Source organism: Anas platyrhynchos, chromosome 10, assembly GCF_047663525.1.
Source record: "Anas platyrhynchos isolate ZD024472 breed Pekin duck chromosome 10, IASCAAS_PekinDuck_T2T, whole genome shotgun sequence".
NCBI lineage: Eukaryota > Metazoa > Chordata > Aves > Anseriformes > Anatidae > Anas > Anas platyrhynchos.
The window spans coordinates 15,074,415-15,093,906 of NC_092596.1; the positions used below are offsets into that span (position 1 = coordinate 15,074,415).

A 19,492-nucleotide genomic window follows, 5' to 3' on the forward strand; every position below is an offset into this window, starting at 1 on the left:
ACTGATGTGATTCTCTTCCTCTCTCCCTCATGATTGTAAGCATAGTCTGTACCCATAAGATAAATTACTTGCAGTCTGTAGAACATCCTAGCCAGCAGGAAGAGAGAGAATAAGAATGTCACTTGCATGGGAATAAAAAAAAAAAGGTGTTTCGTACACTGTGATTTCAGTGAAGGATGCAATTTTTCTTTCCTTTTCAGAATGGTGGACCTGGAAATCAGCTGGAGATTGCGAAGTCTACTTTCCCTGAAGGTTGCTGGTCAGTGGTCACCTTCTGCTTCATACAAGGAAACTAGAAGAGCTCCACATTAACTTCTGTATGGTTTGTTTCACAATGGAAGATCAAATGATTTTCTGGCTCAGGTTTTGTGAAGTTCGACATCTAATTTGGACCCAAACTTTGGAAAAGGGATCATCTCTGAGGAAGAGTTAAGAGACAGATTAAGCAGTACCAGATGATGAGCACTTTAAGTAGCACTGGAATATTACTCAGCTTGACAACAGTGTCTGTTACACTGGATTTTAGTTTGCATGGTGGTCTCATGGCTTGGTCTTTAAGCAGCAATTTGACTCTGAATCAGAGTTTGCCTACATCTGATCCTCTTAATGCCTCTGAGAAGGGCGAAGTCTCTCGGATGTCAGTGAGAGAGAAGAACTGGCCAGCCCTCTTGATCTTGGTCATCATTCTGCTTACCATTGGGGGGAACATACTGGTAATTATGGCTGTGTCCTTGGAGAAGAAATTGCAGAACGCCACAAACTTCTTCCTGATGTCCTTGGCAGTGGCAGACATGCTGGTGGGTATCCTGGTCATGCCCGTGTCGCTCATTGCAGTCCTGTACGGTAAGTGGCTTCCCTCCTTTTTCAGCTGTATGCTTTCACAGGGCACCCCTGAGGCTGCAGCAATCTGCCTTGCCCAGTTTATCATGCATTGGTAGCTCTATCAGTGTAGACTTGGCCATGGATCTCTGATAAGGGTCAGGCTCTGCTGGGTGAGGGCAGGGCAGTGCCAGGAGCAGTGCTTGTTTTCTTGCTGCTGGAATAAACCGTGAACTGTATCAGTGTTGGTTTTTATTGCCAAGACCACCTTGAGAAGCTGCAGCACTGAGTCAGCTTTTTGCCTTCTCCATTGATCTGTCCCAAAATTAGCTAGCAACCAAGAGCTCCAGGGAAAGATGTGTGTGTGGTTGTAGCTGACCCAGCGCTAAGTCAGGTCAGTCCATCCTTGAGCTTGAATCCCACTGGCATCAGTGGGATTTGAGCAATAACTTAGAAAGGAGTTTTGCACTGGTAGATTTGGCACTCAGATGTTCTTGGTATTTATTACCTGAGCTGAGCTTGCATTGTGCCTTATAGGGAGTCATTTTGCCTTTCTGTGCCTCAATTTCCCTCTAACCTGAGAACAACTTCCTTTGTTTTAAAACTATGAGATATACATGTATAGGTGTTCATTGTTGCTGTGTGATCCTTCCCTCCTTTATTAGGGTCAGTGCATTTGCTCTGCACTGTGTTAGAGCAACAGTGCCGTATAGGACCACTGTTAGAATTTCAGAAGAGTGAAACATCCACCACATCCAACTCTTTTATCTGTCTGAGACTCTGAATCCTAGGACTCCCTGCTTGTGGATACTACAAAGGGATATTGCATTTGTTTCTGTATCTGATCATCATGTTTGTATATACATGTATCAAGATAGTGTGTGTCCATTTAATATATAGCATTTAATCATTTTTGAAGTCTGTTTTCAGATTTTCTTTGAAAAGTATTGTAATATTGATATTTCTTGGAAACAAATAATTCTGTTTACTTACTGATTTGATTAGAAATTGGTTTACTGTCCTATAAAGTAAAAAGTAGGGATATTTATGTGACTTCTTCACTTGCCTAAATGATTAAATTGGACAGAGATTCATTTCTAAAACACATTGATCAAGCATACATTATTCCAAAGCTTATATAACTTGTCTACAGTGAGTTAAATCAATATATGATTTAGATACAGACCTAGCCATTGAGTTCTTATGCATAAAGCCTTTTATTTTGGTCTGTCAGAATAGTTCCATCTCTAAATCTTCTGCAAATTACAACACATGTATTTTATTTTTAGCATTTTCCTCTGGTTCTCTGGAGCTTGAAAGATAGCATATAAATACTGAATTATTTGATTGACCTGCACTTGCATAAATTCTGGGTTACCCAGTGACTCTAAAAAGGCAAATTTATGGAAGTGATGCACATACGTACATACCTTCTGAGTCTTGGGAAACTAATGGAAATAGATTTTCTGTTGTTCCTCAAAAATTATTCCTTAAGGTCATTTAAAGGTATAAAGCATGCTACATATTTATAGGCAAGTAAATATCATTGATCTGAAGAGGAATTGCAACTATTTCTTTTTCTTTTTTTTTTTTTTTTTCCCTACCAGAGCACTAATATTAGCTGGTGGTGGCCTAAACGCTTCTCTGCAGGCATACCACACTACGTAGACTTTTGCAAAGCTTTTATTTGGAAAAACTATGGAAATACTATGAGAAACTAGAATAGCTGCTGTTACCTCAGAGGAGCCATGGACTGTCAGAACCATGCTTGTCATTGGCAGCACTCCCTTGGGCTGCCTGGGTAGCCTTTGCTGGGCTACCACATTCAGGCTTTGCATGGGGAGGAGGAAAAGCTCAATTTTGGGAAAGTGCAGCATGGAAGTGAGCCTCAAGGAAACTTGTGAAACTTGTTAACCTTTGCAGGTTGTCCACTTATTCCCAAGTCTGTCATAAGTTGTATCACTCCACCATTACATGTGCTGTTTGTGAGGTCAAAATCTGCCTCTTGTGGAACACAGAGTTTCTTAACTTAGTCTCCTTAGAGTTATACCTTTTAGAAAGCTGGTCCTTCTTACAGGAGTCTGCAAGCACCTAAGACATCACAGTGGCCAGGAGGATGTTGGGCTTTATCACACTTACAAAATGCTAGAGGTCAAGAAAAGTTATACAAATACTTTAATAGGTTTAGTATTGCTTGCCATGGTAGCACACAAACCAATACCAGTGATTAAGGGAGGGGACGGGAGAGGGGATATTCATACTTGAGCAGAATTCTTCAGAGAGTGTCTGTGGCTAAAGACATGTCTTCAAGGCGTAATTGTGAATGTTCAGTCGTCTTCTGTGTATTGTGACCTGTATATTCTCTACAGTCTATACACTGTAGTACCAGCCTCTTCAAAAGCTGCTGTATGGGGAAGTATATGCAATAGATCTCTTCCAGATTTGGAGAAGTTACTTTTAATTTATGTAATCAGAAAGTAACCTTAAAAAATATATGTAATAAATAGACAAGTGATTAAGTTGCTTTTAAGTTTCCACATCAGCTCTCTGAATCCCAATGATAAATTCTAATTTGCAGAGTGGGTTCATTTCCTTAATTTTCATTTAATGAGATTAATGAAGTAGACTTCACTTGAAGCATAACCAGAAAATTGAATAGACACCATCCACAAAGATTTCTGGTTTTGAGTGTGTTTTTTGTTGTTGTTTTGTTTTGTTTTTTAAGAAGTAAAAATCAAGTTGTCAGTTAATTTCAGATCATTATTACAAAGAAAGTGATGGCAGGATACATTATTCTGGATTTTTCACCAATTAGTCTTTGTTAAATGTCTTGGACTAATAGATGACTTGCTTTTGACAACTTGGAACATTTTCCATGGCATGTAATTCCTAAAGAATTAAACAAATTACTTTGTTAATTAATAAACATGCATCAGGAAGAGTAAATGAGAAATTAAAGCAGTGTTTAATCTCAATGGAGAAATTTCAGATGTAGCTAAAAATATTGGTGTGACCTGTGAGGGTATCAGCTATTCTGCTAGTAGTGGAACTTCTGACAACAAATGGAGATCTGCTCCTTAGGGTGTTTTAGCAAAAAGCAATGACAGGTTTGCATGATGGAGTGGCTATGGGGAAGAAAAGGAAGGTCTGATCTTTCTTTTGCATTCCTTCGTTACTTTTAGTAGACAACACCCATCGTCTCTTTGTATTGGCAATCAGAGAAGGTATTAAACTTCATTTGCTCTAATGAATCTAGACCAACAGGTTAACAGATGCTAACAGGTGGCTAGCACATTCATCTGAGACTTCAGGTTTCCAGGCTTCACTCTTCTCTCTGAGAATAAAAAAAAATAAATAAACAGTGTAATCCTGGTGGCCCAACACAGTTTCCAGGAAGGCTGCTATTAGATGCAGCATCCATTAGCACCAACTGCTGGAGCAGCTCTACACCCAGATTATTATTATTATTGCTAATTATCATCATTGCTATGTGGTGACAGAGATGTGCTAAGCACTTGCAGCAGACTTCTCTGTGTATTCCCTCTGCAAACGGAAGGGAGCAGGGAAGCAGAACAGCTGTCAGTCAAACAGCTTGCTCTGCCATCTCATTTTGCCTGACCCTGTTCTGCCCTTTTGTGGTGGCACTCACTATTAGCAGCAAACATCTTGCAGAGAGACCTGATCAGGTGAGACAAGGACAAGGTGTCGCTGAATAAGTTACTGGATGCAGTCAATATCTGAGAGGACAGACAGAGTGTACATGGAGTGCTTGTAATGCAAGTAGCCTTGGCAGAACCAGGGCATACCAAACACCTTGATGATACCTGTCATTTTCTGAAGATGCAGCATGGAGCAATGTGCTGATGCAAGAGCAGGGGACATCTGCACTGTGGTGGTTTTGTTGTTCTGTGTTTGTGTGTTTTTATTATTATTATTTTTATATTTTTTCTATTGATTTCTAGTAATAACTCTCAAGGCATGGGTTAGTATTGTCGTGGTTTAACCCGGCCGGCAGCTAAACACCACGCAGCCGTTCGCTCACCCTCCCCCCTCCCTCTCTGGGACGGGGGAGAGAAATGGAAAGTGAAGCCCGTGAGTTGAGATAAAGACAGTTTAATAAGACAGGAAAATAATAATAACAAAATAATAATAAAATAATAACAATAATAATACAATGGTGATAATAGGAAAGTAATAATAGTATGTACAAACAAGTGATGCACAATGCAATTGCTCACCACTCGCTGACCGATGCCCAGCCTAACCCCGAGCAGTCCGGCCCCCTCCCCCCGGCTAGCCACCCCTATATATTGTTTAGCATGACGTCAGATGGTATGGAATACCCCTTTGGCTAGTTTGGGTCACCTGTCCTGGGTCTGTCCCCTCCCAGCTCTTACTGCACCCCCAGCCTGCCCGTTGGCAGGACAGAGCAAAAGGCTGAGATGTCCTTGGCTTAGTATAAGCACTGCTCTGCAACAATTAAAGCATCGGGGTGTTATCAGCACTCTTCTCATCCTAAGCCAAAACACAGCATTCCACCAGCTACTAGGAAGAAAATTAATTCTGTGCTAACTGAAACCAGGACAGTATTTATTGCTGTCAACCAGCTACAGGTTTCCTTAATACCTTTAGTGTATTTTAGTGTATTCATAGCTGTGAGTTAAACTACTGCAGTTGTATGTATGCACTAGTGACTGTGGAACTCTTGGATTAATTAACAATCTCCCACTGCTGACAAATTCCTGGTTTAGTTCCAGCTATTTATTTTCTAATCTAGTCGTCCATTTATGATTGACATATCAAACTGGTGAGATCAGCCTATTATTTAATGTAACAATTTGTGTTCAAAATCCATTTGTGGTCTGGAAAAATGGTAAATCAAGCATCTGAGACCTGGTCCTGAACACTTTGCCCATGACCTGGGCTCCAACAGGTCACTTTGATGTACTGCTTTGACATTGTCCTCTCTGGGTCACATTACTCCAGGCACCTCCCTCTGCTGGAGAAACATCCCATCAGTTCTTGCCATCTCTGCTAGCTGTACATTCACACACTCTGGGGAGAATGGGCGGGGGGGCCCTTTCCCTTCCCATCTGGCTTAACTGCCTGCATTACTGCCAGTATTAACTGCTCCTCCATGCTCAGCTTTGCTACTGATGGGGTCAGCTGAAGCTAGGACAATAATTCTGTGAAATCTGAAAGCATTCTTCCTCATTGTTCCCTCACTTTTCCAGATTTATATATATATATATACATATATACACACCAAAATTTAATTCAGATATTGAGTATCCTGCTATTGAATTTTCTCCATGTTAACAATTGCTTGTTTACGTAATGTGACAAATGGGATTAAGTTGTGGCATATCTGTGTTTCTGCTGGGAAAGCTAACCCTGTATGCTATGCCCTGAATCCATGTAGCAAAGCTTCCCTTTTGCTACCCAAGGTTTAAATTTTGGTTAGAGTGTGGGGAAAAAAAACACCACCACCACCACCACCAACAACAAAACACTGAATAGCCTCCTGGATACTCTCTGTTGAATACTGTATCCTGATTGTAAAATATCTTTATTACAGAATCACAGAATTGTCTAGGTTAGAAGAGACCTCAAGATCATCGAGTCCAACCTCTGACCTAACACTAACAAGTCCTCCGCTAAACCATATCGCTAAGTTCAACATCTAAACGTCTTTTAAAGACCTCCAGGGATGGTCTTGAGGCAGTAAATGTTAACTTGTAGGATTTTCCAAAGTCCCTGAAAATATTGCGTGCTTGTGATGACACTGTTCTTGATCATGTTTAGAAATTGCAGTAGGACCCCACTTAACTTTAACTTGATAGCTTCTGGTCAAGTGAGAATCAGAGCTGAAGAGCTGAAATCAGCAAACCAGCTCATGACTGGAGAGGGTGACAATACCTGGCAAGAGGAGGGAGTGATGCTACATGCCCTTTCTGAGCAGTGCTTGACTTCGGTCACATGTATTAGCATCAATATCTTCCCAAAACATTTTCAGTAGGAGTCTTTAGCTTTTAATCAATAAATCGAGGGCTGGCTTTGTTCCATACACATTCATTTCTTTTTAATTTCATTTCTGATCTCATCAGAGATTATTCATACCTTATTTTTGCCTTTTTATCTTGTTTGTGGTTTTGATTGGACTTAACACAATAAAGAGTGGAAACCTGGCTAGTGGGGAAAGTGGCATCATCTGAGCAGGGCAAAGCACTTTGAAATACAGTAGTGTTCCTCAGTACTTCATAGTCATTTTGTTGCAGCTTTTACTAATGCTGAATTGTTTTTAAAAATAGTCACAGGAATTTAACTTATTCTTGTCCTCTGTTATTCTTCCTCATTATTTGGATGTATTTTTTTATTGATGCATTTAAGTGACAAAAGATATTTTTGTGGGCACAGCTACCCCCTGATAGAGAAAGAAGAGACTTAAACTTGTTTTCATTTTCAGTGAAATAACATCTCACTGTTAACGACTGTACAGATTGTTCTGTTGTCTGAGCAAGCACCCATTCATCTAACTGAAGTGGCTTCTTCATATGCTCCTTTCTAAGTCTCTTTCAAGTTTTAGTCCTGTCAGGCTCCATTTTAGTCTTATTGAGCTCCACCATGATGTCTCCATGGCAAGCAGCTGCTGTTACTTAAAACAAGACACACAGCACGGACAGTGAATTTCCTAGGAAGGAAAGTAATTGAAAAGTTTCCTAGTCAAGCTTGTATCTTGGCTTTCTTTCTGCTGAGTTTATCCTTTTGAGACAATTCAGGGTTTTGGTTACAATGCTTTCAAGCAAAGAAACAAGTCATAAATAAATTGTATAAATACAATGAAAAGAAGTCTTTGCTGCCTGCAGAATGACTGTTCATTTGGACATTTTTTAAAAATGATGTTAAAACATTACTTTGGATTAGATTGAATTTATGAACAGCTTCTCAGCCTGAAACTGAGTAGAGCAAGAAATGCTCCTAGCTCCTCTGGAAAGTAGTCTTGTATCGCTTCTAAGCAACATCTGCAGGATATGGCTTTCTTCTAGTAGATAAAACTATAACATTGTTCAGTGTCTGACCTGCCATCACTTCTTTGGGCAGATGGTAATTGGTAACTGAGCTGTTTTTTTCTGTGCATGTTGCAGCTTCACAGACAGATTTAGAAGGCCTGTCACTTTTAATATAATAGGAATGAGCCCCATAAAAATTCAGATTTCAGTAAAAGTTTGGCTTGCATTGTAAATTCTTCTTAAATAATTTTGTGGGATCCACTCTAAATCTTCTGTGTTGAAGCTCTTTTCTCTCTCTCAGGAGAAATGTTTCCCTTCCTCAGCTGACCTTCCTGTGAGCAGGCTGCAGCAACAGCATCTGCTATATTTGTAGTGAGAAGAAACATTATCATGGTAAGCGGGCTGTGACAGCCAGGAATATATTTCAGAATAATACAAGGGAGAGGAGCTGACAGCGCTTGCTGGTAGTGCACCTCAAGCATCGGTCTGAACTGTATCCTCAGAGATCCTGTGCGCCACAAGAAAGGTGGGAGCAAGACCAACTTTCCCCTGTGCAGTTTATGTAGCAGGGCTACTCCTTGTGTCTGCAGTCTCTACTGTGTTTGTCTGGCAGGATGATTCCAGTCTACCCTCCAACCTGTGTGAGCAGAGTGCAACAAGCCCCTGCCTGGGCTGTGCTCTCTGCTGTGTGCAATGTGTATGGGCCAAAGTCAAGACAAGTACTGTGGGGCAATAGTGCATAGGTGCAGCCAACCGTAACTGTCAGACAACCTCCATGATGTTTTAATATCCATCTTGCCTGCACTACCATCTGTTACCCAAGGTAGGACAAGTGAACTGGTTGTTAATAACCGGCTGTAATGAATGCACAAGTGTCCCTCCTGGGCTCTCGGCAAGGCTTCATTAACTCCAGTTACAGGAATGAAGGTTATGTTGCACAAGGTGTACTTCTATGCGCTTTCTGTTTGAAAATGAATGCTGTTATTCATTACGTGCTCTGGAAGTGAATGCTTCGCTTGGGGAAGCTGCCTCTCTCCTCTTCCTGCTTAGCTGTACCTCAGGGGAGCCTGGTCTCTGTTGTGCTGCGCACCACTTGATGCCTTGCATGGCATAAGAGCAGGCAGCAAGGAAGGGCCTCTCCAGGTTGTCATACCCAAATCAGCCTGCTGAGCCCTGTATTCAGGAGTCCTGTCAGCTCTGGAGAATGCATAGCTTCCCAAGCAAGTGTGTCATGACAGCTAGAGCTGCTCTGAATGCTTTTGTCTCAATATTTTTTTTAAATGAAATATGGTTTGTTGCCAAAACTGAGGACTCTACAGAAGTGTATCCATTTCTACAGCATTTCTCCTGGGAAGATGAAAGAGAAATAAGATTTTTCTCATTGCTGGTGAAATATTTTTTCATTATGTGGGAGTCTGAGTCCCATTCTATCTGCTTCACAGTGACCTGTTGTGCAAAAATTAAAAACATTTCTACTAACATAATCACTAAGCCATATCAATCTATTGATAACTATTTCAATCTATAAAGTAGAATTTCAGTCTTGGACATGTTTAATTTTAACATAACTCTATTTTTCATAAATCTTCAAAAGTTCTTATGTTTATTCCAATGCTGAATGAAAATAAATGCAGGCATGTGCTATAAACTGGCCAAATTTCCAGAGCCTGTGTTAACAAGAACCCAGTTTCTGTGATCAGCAACTGCCATCCTCCAAGGAAGGAGATCACCACATCTGTCTCTGATAGCAATGAAGGTAGCTATGTCCAAGCTCTCACTCTGAGCTGAATTGTGCATCCTTCAGCTGCTCCCTGCAAGCCTCTGGCCCATCACTCCAGCGTTGCTCAGGTTTGCTTGCATACAGTGAGCCTTCCCTCATTGTTCAGGAGAGCAGAGGAGCCCTGGCTTCAGGTTGCTAATCTTGCTTCCCATGCTGCTGAGCTCTGGACCAGGGTGATGTAGCAAAGAAGATTTTCCCGACATAAATCAATGACAACTTTAAGAGAGTTTGAATGCTGCTCTTCTTATGTGCTGTGGGTAAGGCCTGGAAATTTTGTGCCAGGTCCCTGTTACAAATTTGAACTCACCTATAATCCACATTGTGGAGCATCAATTTATGGGGTTCTGAAGACCAATTTCTGCTGTCAGATACAGAGGCAGAATGATTAGTGGTTTTTTTGTTTGTTTTTTTTTTTTTTTGTTTTTTGTGTTTTGTTTTTTTTTAACCACCTGCCTCTTTCTCGTTATTTCTCTGCTCTGTGCTGCCTGCATATTGTTCAGTGTTGTCTTCATCCTTCTTCTCAGTGTAGGCAGCAAATTTTTTTATTATCCTCCCTGTGTTCATTTCCATTGACAAGAGGATCTTGCCCACATGCCATCTTTAGGAGGAAACACCAGAGAATATTTTTTTTCTCATTCTTAAACATGTTATTTTGCTTCTCCTAACCTCTGTCTGTTAAGTAACCAGCTATTTTGCCTGCTATGGGTTAGTGGAGCCTTCAACCTCCTATCTGCTGGGGATAACGCTGCTGTGCATGGAGCTTGGGCTGTGTAGTCCGGCAACGACTGAACACAGCACAAAAAACATCCAACTGTTTCTGGTGACTGATCAAGAAGCCTGGTCACACAGAGGGTTGCATAGCTGCTTTCTCTGGGCTGCTAGAGTGCTTATTGATTGCACACCCTTTGAATCACCTCGTTATAGGTTTAATTAAACTTTAGCTCGCTGGAGAGAGTGAGGGGATCAGAATTCCTGGGTACACACCCAAGAGTGGGATGCACATCTGAGAGAGCTGCTGTACCACAAAGGTGCCAATGGCTGTGCAAGCATCCCAGGCCAGAGCACTCTGGTGGTGCTGGGTCTCAGGTGTGAGCAATCCACACATGCACTATTCAATAATCTCAGCAAATTGCAGCACTGTCAGGCTCAGAGTTAATCCCTTCCTTTCAGGTAAATGTGCTTGTGGCCCTGATTTTTCACAGGTTGTGAGGGATGCTGCTCATAATTTATCCTGGGGGCTTGACAGGCGTTTTGGTAGATTGTGCCTCTTGCAGAAAGACCTGAACAAAATCAATTGTGTTAGTCTGAAAAATGCTGCACGAAAGAATGAATTCGTATATCTGAGCTTAAAGGTGAGCTGGTGAGTTGTCAAGTAGAAAAGAGAAGTCTTTTTCTTTTTTCTTTTTTTTCTTTTTAATGTAGAAAAATAGAAAATAAGAATGCTAAAGAACATCCTCAGTTTTATTTTCTAAATATTACTTTTTTTGCCTCATTTATTGTGATCAGTTGTAGCAGGCTTCAGGTAGGGAAACATTGTGTGATTCCCCTTGTGCTCACAGGTGGATCCGGGGAATGGTTTCCTACAAAATATAGCAGGGAAGATTCTGACCATGCTGAAGTCAGTGAGAACATTGGCAGCAAGTTCAGACAGCCTGGGGCTTTTGCCAGAGTACTCTCTGCATCCTCCAGCCCCCTTTACGCTCCTTGTGCATGGTCACGTCTGTAGCTGTTGGCACAACTACAGCAGCATCCTTCATCTACAAGGGTCCCAGATGTTTTACTGATCTCTATTGAGTATAAGAACATCTCTACCACTGCAATGCAGCTCCCTTCGTGGCATTTCAGCTTATTAGTTTTCAGCACCATCATACTAAGCATGGGCAACTCTCCCATTAAAACTTTATGACACCTGTAGGTAAGAGAAATTAGCTGGCACCAGTACCAATAAGATAATGTAACATCGTGAGGTGCAAAATATGTAGCTCAGTCCTGAAATTTGCTCTCAGTCTGCAGGGCCTGATCCTAAAGAGTATTTCAATGGACATTCACTTGCTTATGATCCTAAAGAGTATTTCAATGGACATTCACTTGCTTATGCATTTTGGGATAAAAAGCTGCTTGTGATTAACCTTTGTGTTGGCTTTGTGAGGTTGGTGCTCCCTGTTTTTTTTTCCTTTTCTGTTTCCTGCTGGAAGAAGAGAAAGTCCATCTCCTCTGGGCCCTTGATTGGCTGAGACTGTTGAGATTTTTTGTTTGGTTGGTTAGTTGGAGTTAAATAAATAAACAAAAAGGCAGAGGCAGCAAATTCGTCTTAGAAAAATAAATTATATTTTGCATGATCCAAATAGAAAAATGAAACCACAAACTCTAAGGAGAGTTTCTTGATCTCACAGGAATAAGGAGTTAAAAGGACTTTCTGACTCACAGTGTCCTGTTGTTTGCTACCAGGTATTAGTAAGACAGAGCTATTGCAGTCATATCTTCTATTTTCCAGATTCTGTTTCCTTTCAGGTCTGCCTGCTGTTGGGATGCTGAAGCCAGGATCTGTATGTGACAGCATGTAGCAACAGAAAGCCATGACAAATCTCTGAGTACCTTATTACCAATCCAAAATTCGTATCTTTGCCAACCTCAACTTTTCCTGCAAGCAGCAGTTTTTAAATAGAAAATTCTAACATTGCGGTGTGAAAAAAGCAAAACCTCCATGTCCCTTTGTACTTTGTAAAGAGAAGTAGATGAGCCTTGTAACTTTCCTTCAAAACTCAGTAAACTGGGTTGCTTCTTCTTAGCAGTTTTATCCGGGGAAATCTGTTAGTATTTCCACTGTCACAGCTATATGAAGCACAAGAAGTCACAAGTCATCATCTCTAAACTATTTAAGGGCTATGGTCTGAAATAAAGTCAGAAGGTAACTGGAAAGGAGAGTAGGTTGCAGAGCAGGCTTCTGATACAGAGATTCAGGTGGGCACTTGCTAAATGGAGGCAAGTTTTCTGCATTACTTCCAGTCTTACCCCAAAACACCCCCTGGAAGCAGTCCTAGGTAAGAGCTAACCATGTAAAATATTCCCCAGGCATCTCAGAGAGGATATTTCTTTGGCAGCCTCTACAAATGTGGCAGAAAAGACCAATGGAATCCAGCTTCAGCCTCCTTCCAAATTGCTGAAAGATGAAGGGAAAAGGTAAAATACTCTATGATCTCAGTGGAGTAATTCCTACTTATGATAGCTGAATATATGGCCTTATAGATTTCTAATTTACCCACAGCACGTATGCTGCATTCATTTAGGGAGCTACTTTTCATATTTTAGACTTTAAATTGGACAGGCATGTCTTGCCTACACAGTGTAGTTTTAGAATTGCCCATCCAAAACAAATCTTGCATGTTCAAGTATGGCTCATTAGAATGATGTTGAATGGTGCACCTTTAAATGTTATTTAATGCAAATAAGGATGTAGATCCAGTTATATTTTTAAATTCACCCTTTTGCTATTTATTTATTTATTTATTTTTTTGAAAATGCAAAAGGTTTTTAAATTCACAGGGTCCCAAAACCTAGAGTGTGTATATTTACATTTCTGTTTTACAGGAGAACTAATCTCAGTTTAAATACAGCAGTGGTTTTAATGCTGTCAGTGCAATCTTCTCATGCCCAATTTGCTTCTAGATCAGTGAAGCTAAATGTGCTTTAAAATGCATGAATCTTTGTTTACTTTTTATGACGGTAGCCTGTTAGCTCCACCAGTAGCTCTGTAAGCTCATTGCCTCATTGTAATTAACTTTTATGAGGTTAGTTGAAAAAAAATAAAAACTTACATGTTTTGTAGCAAATCAGAAATTGATACAAGACAATGAGAAAAAAATGGAATTATTTTATATAAACATATAGACCCTATAACAATAAACTACTTGAGAGAGAAACTTGCTGCTTTGTAAAGGTGCCAGGTGGATTGCCAAGATAACAAGTCAAATGAAGACAGCTAGTGTGTTTCCCACAGACAAATTTAGCCTCATCTGGGAGGAAGAACAGCAGCACCTCTGGGTCCCTAGGCCAGAGGCCACACAGACTCTTCCTTGGGTATGTTGAAACATTTTTATTTTTTTTAAATAGAGGGAAATGATTTAATGAGAATTGCAGACATTTGACAAAGGCTGAATTCATTTTAGTATATATCATTGTACACATATATATACCCAAAAATATGTACATACTATGTATAACAAATCTATTAAGATATATATGTATAGATATAGATATATATATATACATATTCACCTCAGATAGCTTCTTGCAAGGACTTTATCTGAGTTATGGGTGCTAGTCCCAGCTTAGGTATCCTTTTGCAAACCTCACCTGAGTTTAGCTTCAGCTGTAGCTTGGGCCTTCCTCATTTTCAGAATCTGTTGACCATCTGGAGAGAGACCCAGCTAATATGAGCACCGCCTCTGCAGCTGCACCACAAAGCCTGATGCTCCAGCAGCATCTGCTCAGCGAGCAAGGGAGCTGCGTGTGGACTGACATTTGCTTCTATTGATTTTTGTAAACAGAGAGAGAGAGAGAGAGTATGAGAATTCCATGGAATAGCAGGGAGAAAAGGATAGTAACTTGAGAAAAGGGTAGTAACTCCTCCTAATCTTTATCCAAACATTAAGTTAATTTAGGGATGTGGAAAATACAATATCCTGCACTTAGAAACTTCAAATATGTGACAAGGAGTTTAAAAATCAGAAGTGACCGCACAATGCTGATCAGAGCTGTCACAGAGGAGTGCATCTTGGTAGCTTCATTGGTTTTGTTCATCTTGAATACACCATACCAGTTATGGCTTTTATTTTCTGTTACCCATAAAGTCCCCTGCTTCCTCTCCTAGAAGCTGCTTGCAGCTAAATCTAGTAACACGCTCACACACCAAATATCTAGAATATATTATCTCATGCCGAGTTCTTGCTATCTCTTCTCACTCACCCTAGCAGAGTGAAATTTGGATGAGGAACTAGTTAGTCGCATGTGTTTTTCAGCACTTGCCAACAAGCAGTTACAATTTCCAGGAACAGTCCTACTTGCAGTCTGTTGTAAAGATTAACATATGGCTCATTTTCCTGTGCTGGCTGCAGCTGCAGATATTGGAGAACATAACGGGAAATGCAGAAGGACTCTACGGATGGTCAGCTGTATTTCTATACTCACTCCTGACTTAACATGTAATTGAAAAACTGTCTCATCTTTGTTCTCTGTGGAAATTACTCTCTGTATTCACTGGAGAAGTCTGTTGTTGCTTGTAGATAGATGCTTCATGCCAGCATTCTGCTACTTGGTGTTTTTGAGTACATCTTATTATATTTGTTGCTTCTACTGTACTGTGTTATGGGTAGAATTTTGTGAAAATAACTACAGTTTCTTTTCAACATATGGTATCCATAATGTTATTTACATGATTGAGAAAATAGTATCATAATTTCTTGTATAATGGCTCCACCTAAGTGATGGTGACATGCCAAGACCCCAAGGAAACATTTTCAGAGGAGGTTCATGTAGTGGGCCAACCAGTCTTTTGAGCTTAAAACTGTGGAAAAATCATTGTTATTTTTCAGACCAATACATATATAGATATCTGCTTTTCAAAAGGCATAAAGAAATAACAAGAGAAGCAAGAGAAATCTTGGAAAAGCACTTGGATATACTGTAAGATAAATATACCAATGTAATATATTTGCTTGAATTATGAATGTTTCCAGTATTGGGTCAATTAACTCAGAATTAACTCGATTTTTTATTCTACTTCCTTTCACATCTGTCTGCTGAATTGATATCTTTAAATTCTTCTCAGCAAATTATGATTTTAACGTCTCTCCAATTCATGTGACATACCTCTTGAAATCCTGGCTCTACAGTTCTCTAATATTCATTAAAATACACTCAAATACCCTTATAGGGTAGTTTGCTTCCTGAAGACCTAATGGTAACAGTAGCATTAAGTTCTCGCTTTGTTTTATCAGCCCATGCTGGGAAAGAGGCTCTAATGTGATTCATCTGCTTGTGTGGTAATTAAATGGAAATTACATTGATGGAAGAGGGGTCACATGCCAATTTCTCTGCCTTGCACTAATTTGCACGCTGTTTCATTGACGCAATACAATCCTTTTCTGAATGGACATCTCACAAGAGAAACAAAATGTATCCTCACTAGCTTTTCTGCCAAAATTTCCATTAAATATGCTAATGAGTTGAGGCAAATTTGTGTATGAGCCTGTCATGAAGCCTATGCTGTGATTACCAATACATGCTATATCAACGTTCTGGTTTCAGGTATTAGTTTCAAATATATATTATACTTTTTCCAGACTCCTCTGTGTTTTCACTTTTTAATAAGGCTTGTGGTTGGAAAACTTTACTATTCCTGTAGGAATTTTGATAAACACTATAACAATATTAGGTTTAGTGAGGGACTCTCTCTTCTGAGATGCCACCTCCATTCCTAGGTGAAAAAGATTCAGGTCTACAGGAAGTTCAACTAGTGATACACAAACACTAAATAACCACGTCCTCTATTAGGTATTAAGTACAAGATATTAGGGGCAAGGCAGGATGCTTGATACGATTCTGCTGATTCTCTGTTATTTCTTAGGTGGCTTGATTTCTCTTCCTGTTGACATGTTGGCAGCAGTCTGTCTTTTCCAACTGTGTTGGGGGTATCAGGACAGACCAGTTTTTACCTTGACCAATCCGTTTCTACTTTCTGATGTATGTATATATTTTTGTGTTGTGTTTACTTCAGTTAAGTATTTAGGTGTTTTGTTTGTTTTTATAGACATCTTTTTTCATCCACAGTCAGAGGCAACAGTTGTAGAAGAAGGTCTTGGTGTTGCTGAGATATGGAAATATGTAAAAGCCTGTATAACAGGCTTTTACCATACCTATTTGGCACCCACTGGGACGCAGAAGGCTGTGAATGCATGCCTGACACCTATGAATATTGATGGCTGGTTTTAAGAGGCAACAGAGTTTTGTCTCATGTCCTTGTGTTTGTTCTGACTAGTGTCTACTTCTCATTCTGTTATGCACATTTCTAATTTCTTAGGTAAATTACTGAATTTTCCAGTTAACCATTTGTTGATTCCTTTTGATCAATTTGTCTAAAATGAATGCAAAAAAACTGAATCTCAATACACCAGAAGCCAGAAGTTGTTAGTTCACTTTACCATTAAAATCTGTCTCCATCCAAGATGCACAGCAGCGGAACAAATTTATTCATTTGACACAGCATTGCAATTTGATGTTGACACATATAAACATGGTAAAAACAACTTCCAAGATGAAACCCTTTTAACATATGCATTACTTCTACTTTATCTGCTTTCCATAATGATTTTTCCAAGTGTTTTCTAGACCTTAGTGGGATGCCTCTTGTATCTTGGGAGTAACTAGTTCTACTACAGTACTCCTATTACTCATTTACACCTGTTAAATCTATGGCAATACTTATTTTATTAGGTTTTTCTAAATTATTATGTTATTTTATATTATGTTATTTTATTATCATAGTTATAACTGGCTTTGATTTGTAATCAAGTGGAAGATTGCATTGTAATAATAGTATAACCATGATAAAAAAATAATGTTGCACTTGATTACAAAGTAAAAACAAGTCTATCAAAAAACCCAATGGTATAACTTAACTAAATATCATTTCTTTAGTTTATTTTTCTACCTCATGAGACCACTATAATTTTCTGGTTAATAGTATTGTTTCTAATATATCAGTACGCCCACACTTCATTTACCCATATTAAATTAAACTTCCATTTCATGTTAGTGAACTTACAATAGGCCTACAATTTCTGCAAAACTCAAAACATTACAACTGTACCCAAATGGTGGTCCTACATTAAATTTCACTTTGCCATTGACATTATCCATCAGGAGTATGTTCTACCATGCTAAAACATTGATACATGAAGCACCTTGTGTTTCACCTCATGCTGTGTTGCATCTTCAGCCTTCTCAGGGTTCAAAACTATGCACTGCTATCATGTCTCAGAGAGGAACATAAATCAGGCTGAATCAATATTGCTGTCTGTCTGTTTTCTTTTTGGCTGAGAGATGTCACCTGCATCACAGGATGCGAGTATGTAGGTGTATGTGTTGGCGTCCTCTGAGGTGTTTGTAAATCTTTGCAGCAGTAAAGAAAGGTGTGCTGACTTGACTCTTAGATGTCCTCCTGCAGCAATTTGACAAAAAATATCTGGCTTTTTATAGCATGTAAATATTTTATTATGAAAGCACGACAATGTAAGATTAAACCTTATTCTTACTTCATGTCTTCTATGGTAGAGTCTGTTCATAGTACGCAATTTCAATTAGTAACAAGTTGTGTACAAATTGCTTGCAGCAATGCAAATCCTCAACATCATATCAAGTTCAGCTGTCACACCCAATAACTGATTGGTTGCTTGGACTAAAGGGCTGGTTTAAAATCACACTGTGTTAAGCTGGGGCTGTATCAGCTCTGCCCAGCAGGCTGGGTGCCAGGCGCATGGTGGCTGGGGTGCAGAAGCCCCAGGTATCCCAAGAGGGGCAGTGCAGCTTCAGCTACGTGTAGCCTTCCCAGCTCCCTGCTCTCCTGTGGTCACTTTAGACGTTTGGGTGCTGGTGACAGGGTGGCCTGTCCTTTCCATGGCAAAGGGACAAGGGAGCAGGTCACACCAGGGGATTTCCTCTCGCACGTTTATGTCCTGCATGTGTCTAGGCTGTCTAGGAAAGCCACCTGTGCTGCTGACAGAGCAATAGGCTTTCTAGCAGGTACAACTCTGTCCAGTTTATCTGCTGGTAGTGTTTCCAAACCTAGTTCTGCTGCAGACAATATTTTCCAGGCCTGTAAAAGGAGTCTTCAGTATTCCTATGGCCTGGTAAAATAGGGAAACAACAAGCTACTGGTATAATTGAAGGACAATGTAATGTTGTAATGTTTCAGTGAAGGACAGTGATTCTTCACTGCGTTGTCTTTTATGTGGGACAGGTTGTGTGCACAGACTACTCTGCTGAGCTAGCACAAGATGGCAATTAAACTGGTAGAAGGCAGTGTTGCTCGCTTGCCTGTTCACAGCTTTCCATGGGATTACTACACATATAATAATGAGTTCAGTAGCAAATTATATCATTGAGAAAGCCACTAAATGTGCTGTTCTATCACCCTTCAGACTCCCACAGCAAAAGTTTCCAGGGGGGTGAACTGCAAACTGACACCTCCTGTGATTAAAGATGTATCTGCTGTTGTTTAGAAGCACCCTGGGCAAGGTGGCAGAAAAGCTGTATAAGTGGGAGGTTGGTATGCAAGTTATCCAGTGACAGCAGGACAGTGGAAGGCATTCAGAGATTTGGAGCAGAATTTCTGGGCTTCTTAGAACCCCCAAATAATTGTGTTTTGCTGTGGCTTCTTTGGAACGCTCTCACGCTGGCATTTTTACCTGTACAATAATGAAGAACCAAAAATGCCCATCAGCTTGGGGGAAGTTAAACAGGGAATGCATTTGGCAAGCCCTCTGCTCTAAGATATATTGGAAATGGAAATTAACATTTGTGAGCCTGACCAAAATATAGCTTATTTGTCTTGCTTGAAGTGATTCCTTGTCTTTACCAGTCTTACTGAACACATTTTAGTAAAGACTGTTTGTAGTGGTTTCTAACCTTAACAGGCAAGCAGAACATGATTCACACTGCCATGCAGTTCAGCCAGACAATTAACCCACTGCCCCTAATAGCTGTCCTGCTGTTGAGAAAGGTACACTGTATACTAAGAGGAAAAGCTGACTCACTGAATAGCTTTGATACTCCTAAATTCATCAAAACACTTGAGTACAGGTTGAACTTCCCATTGGAACTGGAG

At 40.0% G+C, this 19,492-nt stretch overlaps 1 protein-coding gene across 32 annotated transcripts in view; it reads left to right on the top strand.

Moving 5' to 3' along the window:
* HTR2C (5-hydroxytryptamine receptor 2C) overlaps window positions 1-19,492 on the top strand; it is a 333,447-nt gene that overhangs the window by 289,047 nt on the left and 24,908 nt on the right. For all 32 annotated transcript variants that reach the window (XM_038184419.2, XM_038184418.2, XM_013096695.5 and 29 more), the window contains one exon: window positions 201-843. In XM_038184419.2, coding sequence (XP_038040347.1) covers window positions 456-843 — 388 coding nt within the window. In that variant the 5' untranslated portion in view covers window positions 201-455. The remainder of the gene's footprint in view (window positions 1-200; window positions 844-19,492) is intronic.